General features: G+C 54.1%; 1 protein-coding gene across 1 annotated transcript; it reads left to right on the top strand.

Annotated features, from left to right (window-relative positions):
* The first annotated feature begins 2,107 nt into the window (after positions 1-2,107).
* On the top strand, positions 2,108-14,895 carry OAZ2 (ornithine decarboxylase antizyme 2). Its single transcript, XM_048317835.1, is given in 6 exon segments — positions 2,108-2,251; positions 5,445-5,520; positions 5,522-5,602; positions 10,269-10,444; positions 12,272-12,357; positions 14,145-14,895. Coding segments are annotated over 6 exon segments (573 nt in total). The 5' UTR covers positions 2,108-2,231; the 3' UTR covers positions 14,279-14,895.
* The last annotated feature ends 295 nt before the right edge of the window (positions 14,896-15,190 follow it).

The raw sequence follows: 15,190 nt of genomic DNA, 5'->3' as shown, positions 1-15,190 counted from the left end.
AAGCGACATGACGGGTGCTCCTAGGGTTTGGCACTGAGACAGGGGCTGCATCTCCAGGCCGACCCCCTCTTTGGACTCCATCCCCATGGCTTGTCAGGACACCTCCAAGAGTACCCAGCACCCTTCCGGAAAGGGGCTCATGGGAACAGACCCCCAAACCAGCAGTGGCAAAGCGTTGGAGAGCTGTAAGCAGCACCAGACACCTTGTGCTTCACACACTCTCCTCCTCAGCACAGATGGGGACACGCAATAAAAAAAAAAACCTTCCCAGGGGGATGCAAAAATAATACTATGTACATTCCAACTTCCCAAACAACAATTGCTTGAGAAGCCGGCACTGTGGGAAAGTCTCAGTTCGCTTTTCCTAGGCATTATAAATAGAATCAGGGCTACAAGCAGGGCTGGAAATGTGGAGGAAGGGGGAAAAGGCCATTTAATGGGCTCTGTTTGAACTCGGGCCCTGGCTGATGTCCAGCTTTCTGCAGAACAGCTGGTCCCTTCCTGCCGAGCAAGGGGCAGTGCCGCTGCATTGGGAACTGGGAAGCCCCAGCCCAGGGCTGCTTGTCAGAACCCAGAGCCCCGGAGGCTACGGAGGCATCGTACCTCAGGCTGCCCATGTGTCACTCAGGAGCCTGCACTGTCATTCAGAAGCTGCCTCTGCCATGCCAGGTGTGAGACCAGGTGGGTCAGCGTGAGATTATGCAGGGCTCCAACCCTGGGGGCTGGCATCCACAGGGATTCCAGAGCTTCTCTTCCAGAGGGCTGCTCAGTCCCTGACCCCATGTGAAGGCTCAGCACCCACCAAGCTCCCTGCAGAACTGAACCCCACAAGTTCTTCAATCTGCCTGGTTCTCCAGGAGCCTCATCTTTGGCTGTGTGACTGTTTTTCTCTTATGGATACACTGCTCACCAAAAGCCCCTGCAGAACCCTGCCATGGGCAGCTCCACATTCTGTTATTCCGTGTGTTCATTCCATACTCCGGCTCCTACTTATCTGGGTTATAAGCCTGTTGCATCCCAGGCCACATTTTATGCACCAGCAACATACTTCAAGCAGGATACAGAATCATTGTGTCAGGGAACGGTTTGGGTTGGAAGGGACCTTAAACCCCATCTAGCTGCAACCCCTCTGCCATGGGCAGGGACACCTTCCGCTATCCCAGGCTGCTCCAAGCCCCGTCCAACCTGGGCTTGGACACTGCCAGGGATCCAGGGCCAGCCACAGCTGCTTTGGGCATCCTGTGCCAGGGCCTGCCCAGCCTCACAGGGAGGAATCTCTTCCCAATCTCTTACCTCTGCACCAGTGGCTTCTTCTGTGTGGCTCCACCAGTGCTCGGCTGCTCATTCCTCGGCCCTATTCCCAAACCTCGTCTCCCACCACCTCCTCCCGTGTTCCTGCCTGGGCCTTGTCACTTCCCACAGCCCAGGCCACCGGCCTGGGGCTACCTGAGACCTGCCCCACAGGGGTGTGGGGGGAAAACGGGGAACCCGAGAAGAATTGGGAGCCTGAGGGGAGGACCGGGACCCTGGAGATAACCGGGAGCCCGAGGAGAGCCGGGAGCCTGAGGGGATGACCGGGACCCTGTGGGTAACCGGGAGCCCGGGGACCAGCGGGAGCCTGAGGGGATGACCGGGACCCTGTGGGTAACCGGGAGCCCGGGGACCACCGGGAGCCTGAGGGGATGACCGGGACCCTGTGGGTAACCGGGAGCCCGGGGACCACCGGGAGCCTGAGGGGATGACCGGGACCCTGTGGGTAACCGGGAGCCCGGGGACCAGCGGGAGCCTGAGGGGATGACCGGGACCCTGTGGGTAACCGGGAGCCCGGGGACCACCGGGAGCCTGAGGGGATGACCGGGACCCTGTGGGTAACCGGGAGCCCGGGGACCACCGGGAGCCTCAGGCGCGCTCCCCTCACCCCCCTCCAGGGCCGCAGGGGGCGCGCGCGCCCGCGCGGCTCGGTGACGTCACACACGCGGGGGGCGGTGCGAGGAGGGGGCGTGGCCGGGCGCGCGCTTTTGTTTGGGGCGGCGCGTGCCCGGGCTGCCCGCGCGCCGCGGGGCGGGGCCGGGGGCGGGGCCGGGCGCGCGCGGCGGGGGGGGCGTGTCCGCGCGCGGGCCCGCGGGGTCAGTCGGAGCGCGGCGCCGAGCGGAGCGGAGCGGGGGCACAGCCGGGGCACAGCCGGGCACCAGCACCAGCAGCGACCGCAGCCGCACCGGAGCGAGCCCAGGATGATAAACACCCAGGACAGGTGCGCGGCGCGCCCCCTGCTCTCCCTCGCTCCTCAGCGCGGCGGCGGCGGGCGGGCCCGGGGGCGCGGGCGGGCGCTGAGGCGGCGGGGAGGCCGCGGGACGTGGGGAGGCCGCTCCGCCTTTCTCCGTTTAAAATCCTCATCGAGGCGTCGCTTCCCCATTGAGGAACCTCCCGTGGGTGGGTCTGGGCTCGCCGGGGCCTGAGCACCTCTCTCAGAGCAGCCCTCGCCGCGGCGGGGTCCGAGCGCTCCCTCCCCGCACCCCCCGCACCTCTCTCTGCCTGCAGAAAGGTGGCTTTTCCGGGCAGGTTGGGTGCCAGCAGGCACGAACTTGCGGGATCTCTGTATTTTTCTCAGCTGACCGATTTATGTCGTGTGTCTGTTCCTTGTTTAGAGTCCCCAGAGTGTCATTTCCTGCGCCTCTGTCGCCGATAAGAGCCCAGAGGATGCGTATGAAGCAGCCTTGGTTCTTGGCCGCTGTCTGTGTGGGAGATGCTTGAGCTGTGCTGTGTTCATCAGATGGTTGTTTACAATTTACTCCTCAAATCGGGCTCCTGGATATGTGTCTAGCATTATTATTATTATTATTATTGTTATGCAGCTGCATCTCCAGTGCCTGTTTTGGGAAGGGGCAGAAAGGAAAACAAACAAAACAGTCATTTCTCCAACGTCAGGGGAGCCCTGTCGATTCTTCCATCTGGTCTAAGTGTTCAAAACAAATAAAATCCCCAAAACACAAGGAAATGTGCCGATTTTGACCCCCGATGTGCTGGTGGTAATCCCAGCCTGGCTCCGGGTGCCGGGGCTGCCTAGGAACAGCTGTGATGGGGTTTTGAAGTTGCCGAGCTGCCCTTTGCACTTCCCAGGGACAGGGCACGGGGTTGGGATCGCTGGGAGTTTAGGGAGTTAAAATTACACCCGCGGGATGAGAGCGTAACACCGGCCTCCAGCTCCCCTTTCGGGCAGGGCTCAGCCGAGCAGCTTTTACTGAGGAGTCTCTCCAGGGAAAGGCCTTGGTGATCTAAATGCATCTTAATTTCAACCAAGCTGCAGGAAAGCAGCTTCTCCGAGGAGGAGAGACATCAGAAGGGAGCACAAACCTAACTTGCAAGCAATAAGCAGGCCGCAGGGAGAGTTGCCGTTTGCACAAGGATGCATGAAGGGATCAGACGCTGCCGGGTGTTTGCATGAATTTCTTCCCAGGGAGCTGAAGCACAGCTGGAGAAAGCAAAAGCCCTTTTAATCTGTGCCCCACACGCACTCTCTCCCCTGAGGGTGCTGCTCTCAGAGCCCTTATCCTGGAGGGGATAGTGGTGGCATGCAGGGACCCTGATTTTGGAGGGGGAGAGTGGAGGTGTGTGGATTTGGGCCAGGACGTGCAGGCAGCAGCTGAAGGGGGCTGGTGTTTTGACTTCTGCATGTGCCAGAGGAAGTGAAACTGGGAAGTGTCTTGGGCTGCTTTGCATGAAAACTGCCTCTCTGTTTAATTTTTTTTTTTTCCCACAACTCCACTTCATTATCCAGCTTCTCGATGCCTTGGCCGCAAGTTGGAAAGAGCTATCAATAGTACATTGTTGGCTGGAGGGTAGAGGGAGGAGGGAAGGGAATAACAAAGCTGCCAACAGCTTTCTGGGGGTGGGGACGGCACAAAGTGCTTTGTCATCCTCTCGACATCCACTACTACTGAACACACACTGGCCCATTGATAGCCCGAGGCACACCAGGCAGCACAGAACACCGGGCTTTGCCCCCAGACGTCTCCTGGTGTATTTGAACTGCCTTTTCTTCAAGAGGTCCCTGCTCTAGCACATGGGAATGCTGCCCCAGAGCCCCGTCTAGCGAACCTGGGGGAGGGAATATGTGGAGGAAGAGTATTAGTGTTTCCTGTAGAAAGATGGTTTTGGTGGTAGGTGGTGAGCAGAGATCCGTGGCGAATTCTGCCTTGAGCGTTCGTGAGTTAGGTTTTTGGCACTCAGAAATGCCAAATTTTAGTAGTTTGTTTGCAGCTGGCACAGGCAAGCTGCAAGGCCGGTGGATGGGGCTTGGAGCAACCTGGTGTAGTGGAAGATGTCCCTGCCCGTGGCAGGGGGTGGAACTGGATGGGCTTTAAGGTCCCTCCCAGCCCAAACCAGTCTGATTCCGTGTTTTTAGGCATCTCAGGTGGTTCTGACAGTGCAGATCTTTACTTGGTGTTTGGATACTTAAGCCTGTCTGCCTCGTGGAGAGGGATTAGAGTGGAAAAACACTGCACTGAGAACAGCTCGAGTGAGAAGTTTCAGGGCAGACAGTGAGTTGTCAGTACAGCTGCAGAATTTATCCACTTTAGCCTCATTCCTCGCTCCGTGCTCATGAAAACCCTCCCTCACCCCGTTGTTTTGGTGGTGCTTCCATAGCTTTGTGCCGGTGTGTTTCATAACGGGAGCACTGGGGAAGGACTGGTTTCCCTGCATGGCTTTTGCAGGCTGTGCTAGAGGAACATTGCTGAGCCTCAGCACAGAGCTTTTGTGGTGCTGAGAGAGGAACCAAGGCTCCAGAAGTAAAATAATTTGCTTTGATGAGCTTCCTAAAAGCTGGAGCAGGTATTAAAGCCTGTGTCCAAAGCGATCCTGGAAGACCGTGTGTAGGACTTCCAAACAAACTTGGAAACTGCAAGGGAAATGTGTTTTCTTGCTGTTCAAAGTAGCTCTGTGGGGTGAACTTGTAGTTTTTAGGGTTGGGGTGGAGGATGCTTGCATGACATTTCGTGTGTGTGTGAAAACATCGCCGTGGACATTGTGGAGCGTGTTGAAGGCATTTGAAGAACCGATCCTTTCACTCCTCCTGGGTCTGAAAATGTGAAACTTAAACCTTCTCCTCCTGGGCCCTGTTGATCTATTTGTAGATATTTGTCTCTAGAAAATGTGTGCTCATCTGGTCATGTGTTCCCAGCCATCTGCTCCTGGCAGCCTTCCAGGCCTCCCTTATTAGCATGAGGTTGCTCAGCACTCTCTCTGGGTTCCTGGCTCCAGCCCCTCCTCCATTCCTAACAAAACACGCTGGATTCTAGTGCCACTGGGGCAGGGGGTGGTTTCGATGTTGCCATCTGGGTGCTGTGGAGGAGCAGGGATACAAATGATTTGGGGGTTTGAGAAGCTGGAGCCTCTGAAATGTGATCCCTGCTAATGTAACCTGGTGCTCTCTCTTTTTCTTGCAGTAGTATTTTACCTTTGAGTAACTGTCCCCAGCTGCAGTGCTGCAGGCACATCGTTCCAGGGCCTCTGTGGTGCTCCTGATGCCCCTCACCCACTGTCGAAGATCCCCGGTGGGCGAGGGGGTGGCAGGGATCCTTCTCTTTCAGCTCTGATATATAAGGTGAGAAAGATTTAACATCTGTACATTGACTTGTACCTGTGTTACAACTGTGCTCAGTTTCTTTCGGAGTCTGATGGGAGTAAATGCAAAGAACTCCAAGATAATAAGTGGGAGAATAGGTAATTTTTCAGGGACTGAGCTGCAAGCAGGTCTCTCCTGCTTAAATATCACCTGTTTATTAAGAAATGAGAGACCATTGTGCAGCAGATCATTCACCAGCCTGTCCCCTGGGCCCTGCTGCAGCTATTGTACACAGAGCCCGCATTATCATAACATGAAAGGGCTTCTGAAATGTCTGGCAGCGAGAGGAAGCGGGAAGCAGAAAGGTGAAACGCAGCGAGGGTAGGGCTGATAAGCGCCTTCCTGCGCCCTGGTCCGGAAGGTGAAGCTGTCGGGGCCTGGGAGCTGCCTGAACCGAGGTGCAGATGGGAGAGGCAGCCATGCAGCTCCCAGGCAGGGGTGCCTCTAGAACATGAGCACAGGCAGGGCAAGATCAGGAAGGCTTTGTGTCTGCAGGCTTGCAGCTCTCTCATTTTGTGTTCCTCTTCATTCCACGGGACCTTTCCTTTCGAATGAGGAGACCTGGCTGCTCCTTCCTGTAGAGTAATTGGCACTTGTGTGACTTGGCTCACATCTGTCTCCTTTCTGGGACAAGGGCTGCTCTTCCATTTAGATGAGGCAGCCTGAATTTATGCTCATCTTGCAAATTTGGCTGTTGAGCCAGGGGTGTTGTCACAGGCGTTAGACCTGATTTTTAATTAACCCGTGGGTGGCACACAGATGTTACATGATGAAAAGATACAGACTCTTTTGGGCCACAGCTCCAGAGTCTCCTCTTGGAGTTTCTGAGAGAATCACAGACCTCATGGTTGCTTTCAGAGTTACCTTTGGTGAATTTTCAGCACTTTTCTCACCCACTTCCCTTGCAAAATGTCAACCTCTGAGCCTCCGGTGACAAGATCCCATCAGTTTAATGCTCGAGGTGAACTGTCACAGATGTTTGGGGGGTACAGAGGGGTACAGACTCCAGAGAAGCAGCACAGTGGGCTTCCTGTCACAGAAAGAAGGTACAAAAATAGCTTCAAGAGGGCTCAGGACAAGTAGTTAATTCCCCTCTGGGTGGGAAATGGAAACTCCTGCCAGCCAGCTTTGCCAAGCCTCATGTGAGCACCAGGCAAGGCCCAGAGGCAGAAAATGGGGTCAGCATGGAGGAGGAAGGTGGGAGGAATCATGGTTTGGTGACTTTGGAGTCTTTGATTCCAGTACAGCCTTGAACTTGCACAGATTTTGGCAGTGGTGTGTAGGCAAGGGGCATGTCTTCCAGATAACTGCATCTCAGAAATATGGATGGAATTCTTCCTGGATTTATTGCTTGACAAAACTAGCAGAATCTATCAGAAAATCAGCCCCTTCTGTAACAAAGGATCATGGAATTGTTTGGGTTGGAAAAACCCTCTAAGGTCATTGAGTCCAACTGTTCCACCAGCACTGCCATGTTCACCACTAACCCATGTCCCCAGGTGCCGAATCCACAGGGCTTTTAAATCCCTCCAGGGATGGTGACTCCAGCATTTCTCTGGGCAGCCTGTGCCAGGGCTGGACAGTTCTTTTGGAGAAAACGTTCTCCCTAAGATGCAACCTCCCCTGGCCTGGAAATGGTTGAGGTCATTTCCTCTCATCCCATCCCTTGTTCCCTGGGAACAGAGCACAACTCCCACCTGGCTGCACCCTCCTGTCAGGGAGTTGTAGAGAGCAAGAACGTCCCCCATGAACCTTCTTTTCTCCAGGCTGAGCCCCCCCTGCTGCTCCTCATCAGACTTGTGCTCCAGACCCTTCCCCAACTCTGTTCCCTTCTCTGGACATGCTCCAGCCCCTCAACGTCTGTCTTGGAATGAGGGGCACAGAACTCACCCCAGGATTTGAGGTGTGTCAGACCTCAGAGGGGTTACAGGGCTCTGTCTGCCCCCTCGGTCGCCCACTCAGTCTGGCAGTGCTGTAGTTACAGCAGCCTGTAAGCCAGCAGCCACCAGCATGACCTGGAAAGGCATCTGGATCCAGAAGCTTAAGTCCTTTTTCCAGCTGTATCAGCTGTTCCAGTCCCAGGGATGACCTTTCCGAGCACGCCTGCCTCTGCCGGCGCATGCAGCACTCGGGTACATCGCTGCTATAAATCGGGGCTCCCTGTAAGTGCTGGCATTTTTGTGTTAAGAGACTTAAAGCTCAGCCCTCCATCTGGGGAGCTCTGCTGGAGCTGGGAATGCCACAGTGCCCAGTGAGCAGCCGAGACATGCCCTGGCTGGCAGACTTGGCAGGAGGCTGCAGGTGTAGCACATGCCAGCAGCCGGTGCTTCCACGCCTTTCTCCAGCCACTTGGCCAGGGTGGATCGTAACATCCTTCCTTCTGACCCTGCCAGCACGCCAGGGCCTCCTCCTGTCCTTCCTGGGACATCTGAGGAGCGGAGCAGAGCTGGAGAATCTTGGGCTCAGTGAATTGGAAGCAAGTGGAAGTTGGTCCTCGCGACTTTGTGTTGCTGAAACGGAGCCGGAGGGCTGGGGAGCCAGGGTTTGGGCAGCTGGGTAAAATTCAGTCTGGTGGCAGGGGATTTTGTCCACAGGAACATGGCAGGGGGATTCTGTGTGGGGATTTTTCCAGGGTGAACTAAAACCGAGTGCTTGTTGTGTAAACAGGATTTTGCTTTGAGCAGCTTCCAAAGAATTCTGGGCTGCTGCTGCTGCTTCACAGGAGCAGCCCACAGAGCCCTTCTCTTCCCTGGCATCTCTTGTTTGGATGCCTAGAAATAAAGTGTCAGCTGCCCCAGCCAGGCTGTGTAAATGTAATTCCCACTGAACCGGGGGAACTGGTTCTGTTAATCCCTGTGGTCGTGCTGTCTTTGGCTCCTAGGCTGTCACAGGGGGGTTTCAGTGGAACAGCCTCACTGGGTTTAGAGCACTGGACATAATTTCTGGTGACAAGGAGCTTCTGAACCAAATGGCTCAGAATGCTTTTCCCTTCCTGTGGCAGTGCCAGTCTTCCCAGCCAAAGGCACACCTCCCATGTCAATCCCAGCCTGCTTTCCTTACCTTCCTCACCCGGTTTCAGTCTTGTGAGCATGGGAAAAGCACGATCTGTGAGCTTTTCTGGAGAGAAGGATGTTTTCTGGAACAGAAACACCTTCTACACTAAAACAACAGCTATAAAGGCTCCTGTGAAGTCACTGCTGAAGGATATGTACGTAAGTCCCTTGGATTTGGTTTTTTTTAAGTACCTCTGTACTCAGCCCTGCCTCTCTCTGCTGGCTTCATCACAGCCACAGCCTGACCTCACTGGAGCAGCTCTCAGTGCATTTCTGGTGCATTCAGCCACTCAGACTTCCTTCAAACTCTGTGAATAAACTTATTTCCTACAGGATATTTATTCTGATGAAGTGTAAACTTGTTTTTCAGCTCAGCTTTGTGGGCTTTCAATGAATGGCAGCTTCCTCTGCTCTGCTTTCCGAGGCCAGGCAGCTCCCACTTTGCACATGGTGTTACTTTGTCACCAGTGTGAATGTCCTCGGCGGCTTCTCTGTCATACAATAGTCAAACCAAGGGGCATCTATTTTAAGACACGAGGTAATAGGAATTAAAGCACTGGGACAGTGGCTGGAGGAGCCTGGAAAGGCTTGTAAGGAGCTGCTGAATTAATCACCCTGTTAAAATAAAATACTTGGAGGCTGGGCACTTGCTCACCCAGTGACCCAGTGGAGTGAACCACTGCCCACCCACCTGCTGAGGAGGGAGGGACACAGGGCCCTGCAGGTGCTCTCATGACCTCGAGTATCTGCTTTACTTCTGCCCTTCAAAGCTGTGCAGATGCCTGTGAATGTGAGGGACAGGGACACACGAGCTGTCACCAGGCACAGGGGACGGTTCAGCTTCACTGCAGTTACAGCATTAACTCAGGGCTCTGCTGCTTTTGCTGGGGCTCTTTGCACTGGAACATGGAAATCATTACTGGGCAAGCCAAGTGCCTGCAGGAATTGTCTGAAGGAATAGAGCTTTAACCACGGAATTGTTTTCTAGGAACTGCTGAGCTGATCCCAAGTGATCTGCATGCTTGGCATTCTCATGGGGCAGGGCTGGGGAGGGACGTGTGTGTTTGTGGTCTCTGGAGAAGACCTCCTCACAAGCTTCACATTGGCTCTGGAATCTCCCTGCGCTCTGTGTTTCCCTCCCTTACACCAGGAGGCAAACCATTGGTTATAAAATCTGGGAAAGCAATTTGTGGTCACTCCTGGAACAGAAAGGCTGTGGTGGGGAATGGGGAGGCACCAAAACTGGTTGGGCTGCGGCAGCAGAAGCTCTGCCAGTGTGTTGGGTCCAGTTGTGTTCCTGGAAGGGCAGTTCATGAAGCACCACCAGATGTGGCTGGGGAGGCAGTGAGGGAGTGGAGTCTTCTACTCTGAAATTTAATATTATGTCAATATGTAACACTACATTCCCTTAACAGGAGAACACAGCTATAAATCACTCTGAGGGCTGAGAACTGTGTGGTGTGTCCCTGAGCCAGCAAAAAGGGAAGGGAAAATCATAATCCTCTTCTCAGTAAAACCCTAAGACCCCTTTGCATTTGCTGTCTCCAGTTGTCCCCTGGCTGTGCAGGACTTTACATTTTTTATTTTCCCAGGATGAGAAGATCACTGTTAGCCAAGATGTCCCAGTGCACGAAGGGAAGCCTCACATTGTCCACTTCCAGTACAAGGTCACAGAGGTGAAGACCTCCTCCTGGGATGCAGTGCTCTCAAACCAGAGCCTCTTTGTGGAAATCCCTGATGGATTATTAGCTGATGGAAGCAAAGAAGGGTAAGTTCTGGATCCCAAAGGTGCAGCTGTGGCTCCTGTGGGGCAGGACTTCGCTTACATGGGTGATGGTGGACAGACACCCCATCCCTGGAAGTGTTCCAGGCCAGGCTGGATGGGGCTTGGAGCAGTATGGTCTAGTGGAAGGTGTCCCTGCCCATAGCAGGGGTTGGAACGAGATGAGTTTTAAGGTCCCTTCCAACCCAAACCGTCCTGGGATTCCAAGCTGTGTGCAGGGAGAATGGGCTGTGCAATGGCAGCTCTGTTCATGGTTTGTGCACATTCTGCTCCCTTGTCTGCAGAGTCCCCCATGGGAACATTTTCCCCCCAGTGGTAATTCCAGATGAGTTGCCATTTTTTGAGTCCCAACACTAATGAAAAACAAGCAATAAATGAGCAGAGTGAATCTTTGTATACTCTGCTACAGAAAGCCAGCAAGATTCTCTCTGATATTTTATTATTTTTTCATTTTATTTTTCCGCTGGCCACTTGGCAAGCCTATCTTGGCTGGTTTTCCTCTCTTCCAGGGAAGAAAAAACCCCTCCATCCTATTGATGCTCTCCTCGTCAGTAGGTGGATTTGCTCTTGGAGCGCTGCCGCGCTGGCGCCGGGCTCTGCCAGCAGCTCTGATTTTTCTCTTGGCAGAATCCGCTCGTGTTCTGTCCAGACAGCTCTGCTCTGGGAAGTTTGGGTAAACGCAGCTTCCAGAGCAGCTCCTCCTGCCAAGTGCTGTGCCAGAGGTCTCCGCTGCAGCGTAGATGTGGCTTTGCTGGATTCCTCTGTGGAGCAATCCGCTCCGCCTAAATCTCCAAGCAGGCTTCAGCCCTCGGTGACACGAGCTAATTAAGGAAAAACCCACTGGTGTGCACCTTCAGGAAGTGGCAGTGTTGCTGCTGTCTCGCACTTGTCTCATTTGACTCTGAGTCCAGATAAATGTTTGTGTAATTTCTGCGGTTGGCCCGTAAACCTCTGGGCTCTCCCGGGAATGGGTCCTTCTGGGAGGGGATTTATTTGCCAGTGTCATTGTGACTTAAAGCACAATTTTGTCAGGTTATTTTTAGCTGGGTGAAACAGCCGAGGAGAGGCCATAATTAAAGTAGTTCATTAACATATTAACAGAACCCTTGCAAATTTAATCTCCTGTGCTGCTGTGCTGACGGCTGGTTAATGAGATGTGGAGTGAAGGCCTGTTTGTCACTGCTCTGGCAGCGCCAGTGGTTACAAGTGACAGCAGTTGCTCCGTGTGCCACCCCGGAGGCTCGCAGAGGGGTTACTGCGGCACCGCTTCCATCAAGAGGTGGCAGAAATAATCCAGCTGGAAAGGCAGGAAGCGAGGATTCAGGGGGCAGCAGCTGTGCCAGGCAGCCAATGCGCTCAGGAAATGGCTTTGCCTGCGCACACATTCTCTGGGGATGGTTGGCTCTCCTTTTCTGCCTGCCATGAGCTCGGTTCTGGGCGGTTTTCCTTCCCAAAAAGCACAGAACTCCCAGATCCCCCCTGTGCATTGTCAGGGAATGCAGCCTGGCCTGGGAGCAGCTGCGATATTCCGCTTCCTGCCTACGAAGGCTTCAGTCCCAAAGCACCACGGGTGGGGAGGGTGTTTGTGGCTGTGAGGACAGGGACTTGTCGTGACTCGGAGCAAGGACAGCTCTTGAATCTGCAGGGCAGGAAGCCCATTGTTTCAGCACCCATTGTTCGCTGGAAGGGGGCTGTAAACAATCTTTGAGTCTGAAAACATCCAAATGGTTGATAATTCGATAATGCTCAGAGGCTTCCTCAGGACAGGACTTCCCAGAGCTGATGTCCTTTTGTCTTCCCCCTCCTTGGCAGGTTGTCAGCACTGCTGGAGTTTGCTGAAGAAAAAATGAAAGTCAACTACGTCTTCATCTGCTTCAGAAAAAGCAGAGAAGATCGAGGTGAGGGCTGGCCCGCGCTCGGGTTTGCTCCTGACATCCCACACGGTGCTGCTGAACCTGTAAAGAAACTTGGGAATCCCAGGGCAAGACCCACAGGACCCTCCTAGTGCAGGGGTTGTTATGTGCCTAATTCTTAGAGGAATAGTTTCCTGTGGAGGAAATAAGCCCTTTTTGGAGGGTAAGGGTGAAGGGAGTGTTGTGGTTTCTCCAGCAGGTCTGCTGGGTAGGGCTTGGAGCACCTGGTCTAGTGGAAGTTGTCCCTGCCCATGGCAGTGGGGTGGAACTCCATGAGCTTTAAGTCCCTTCCAGCCCAAACCAATCTGGGATTCCATGATAAGACCTGGTTTGGTGCCCCGCCATTAAATACTCTGGTGCAAAAAGCTGCTCCTGAATGATTTGGGGGGTTTTCTCATCCAAAGTCAGTTAATATTCCCCTTTTGGTGAGCAGTGAAGTCTCTGTTTGGCACCAGGCTGCTCTGACCTGGAAGGTGAAACCAAGGAGGAGTTATTAGATGGAAAATAAGCACTTAGACCCTGTTGCCCTGAAATTCATCAGCTTTTTAAAGATCTCCTGGCACTTCTGTCCTTTCCAGGCTTACAGGTAATCCTGGCCCTGGCTCGAGATGCTTATGGCTTTGGGGGCTGCATTAGGATCTAAAGATAGACGTGTTGGGTGAGGGATTACAGCCCGGGGGCTGGGGACATGTCACTCTAAATCCCACCAGACTCGGGCTGTATCCTAGCGAGTAACTCCAACCCCAGTTCTAATTTTACTCTGCAGCTTCATGAGCTGCCCCGGCTTCTCTGAAATGAAGGCCCTTAGCAGAGCTAAGCCGAGCTGAGCCTAGGAAGATGTCATCATCCCATATTACCATGCCAGGAATAATTTCCAAATCAAGTCCTGGCTGTTATGTCACCACCAGCACTGGTTTGCGTAGGTGGCCCCCGCAGAGGCTGGGGACAGGGGACAGCCAATGCCAGGGGTTGTTGTAGGAATTCTGGAGGGCTCCAGATCCTGGGTCCTTGTCTATGCAGCTGAAATTCAGTGCTGCCAGAAAATACCTTCAGGAGCTCCTCTACATGGTCATTCAGTGTCCTGGAGCGGATCGCCCGAGGGTGCCGCAGGAGTGGGACACTGCACCAGGGTGAGTGCCACAGGTCACGGGAAGCCATTGCTCCAGTGACACAGGCACAGCATCACAGAACCGTATCTGACAGCCCCGAGGTCTGGGGGCTTCTGGGCTGGCCCCGCTCTGAATCCCCACATGTAACCCAAAGTGGCTTTCCTGAGGTCCCACCCCGGGCTGTGCAGAGCTGTCTGGAGTTTCCACTGAGCTCCAGGACCTCCTTATGGAGACAGCAAATGCCTCGTCCCTAAGCAGATCCCTCTTTGCTGCTCTCTGTCCTCTCTCGGCACTCTGGGGATGCTGGGGCAGGACAAAACGTGTGGGATGGCCACATGCGTCCTGGGAAAGCGGGGATGTGCACCTGGTGCAGGCAGACCACCAACCACTGCTGTTTCTCACGGGGGATAAAAGAAACATTGCAGGAGAAATACGGACAAAGCTGCTCAGCTGCACAGCTGAAATCCCTTCACACTTAGGAGCAGCTGCGATGAGCACAGGAGGAGACAAAAACCCCTGCTGGAGAGGGCTGTGCTTCTCTGCATTGGAGGCTCTGGATGCACTCATAGAGGGTGTCCCATGCACTTGGATGGATATTCATGGCTCAAGGGAGAGGTAAAGAGGATTATTCCTGGTGGTAACAGATTTCCTTATCTTTGGTAGCTCCACTCCTGAAGACATTCAGCTTCTTGGGCTTTGAGATCGTGCGGCCTGGCCATCCCGCTGTCCCGTCACGGCCGGACGTGATGTTCATGGTGTACCCCCTGGATCAGAGCTCTTCCTCCGATGAAGAATAGCTGCAGAGGGGGACTCCAGCAGGACCCCAATTTGCTGTGGAGGGGAGAGGGGACCACCTCCTTTCCTGAGGAAAGGGAAGCCAAGCTTCTGTTGGACTGCAAGCGCATTTCTCATTGTTAGATTGGGCTGTGTATCCCCAGAGTTGACTCTCATTGAAGCGTGTTGCCTAGAGAACTATCTATCACACATGTAATCATCACTAGGAAAAGGAAGATGTTCATGAACTGGCATAGGAGCTCTTCCCATGCAGCTGCGTGGTGTGGGAGCCCTGGGGTCGGTACCACCTTCGGGACTCCTCCCGACCTGCGTCGGTGCCTCCTGCCCGCCCGGCGTGGGCTCAGCTGGGACACCTGTTCATTTCCCACTCAAGACCTTAAAAACGGCCTGGCTTGGTGTGGGGCACGTGCAGGAGACGCTCGAGTCTATCCTTTAACACTACATTAAACCCCCCATGCGTCTCCACTCCGATGCTGGTTTAACTGGTCTAACCTTTATTTTTCCCTTTTTTGAAAACTTCTTGCTCTTCCAGCTTTTGTTTTACGCAGTCTTAACCCTGTTCCATGTTCCCACTGCACTATCACGGCATTCAATAAAAGGGGCATTCAGATGAACTTCACACACCTGGGGCTGCTTATTTGGGAGGAGCAGTTTCCTGAGCTGCACGGTGATGGTTACAATGGTCCAAAGAGCCAAGAAAAGCTCCTGCCTTTACCCTCCAACCCGGGATGGGGCCGGCGCAACCCCAAGCCCTCACCTCTGCTCTTGTTCACCTTCCCACAGGGATGAGCTCGAGGCTCGAGATGCCACCAGTGGCTGTATCCAAAGGGCTGTGTGGGGGCAGGTGCTGGGATGCTCTCCCCATCCAGGAGCTTTTCTGGGAAGGGGCCATGGTGCCAGCAGTCGGTCGTGGC

This window comes from Corvus hawaiiensis, chromosome 13 (assembly GCF_020740725.1).
Source record: "Corvus hawaiiensis isolate bCorHaw1 chromosome 13, bCorHaw1.pri.cur, whole genome shotgun sequence".
Taxonomy (NCBI): Eukaryota; Metazoa; Chordata; class Aves; order Passeriformes; family Corvidae; genus Corvus; species Corvus hawaiiensis.
The sequence above is the reverse complement of the archived record's forward strand: the minus strand, read 5'-3'. Positions and strand labels throughout refer to the sequence as shown.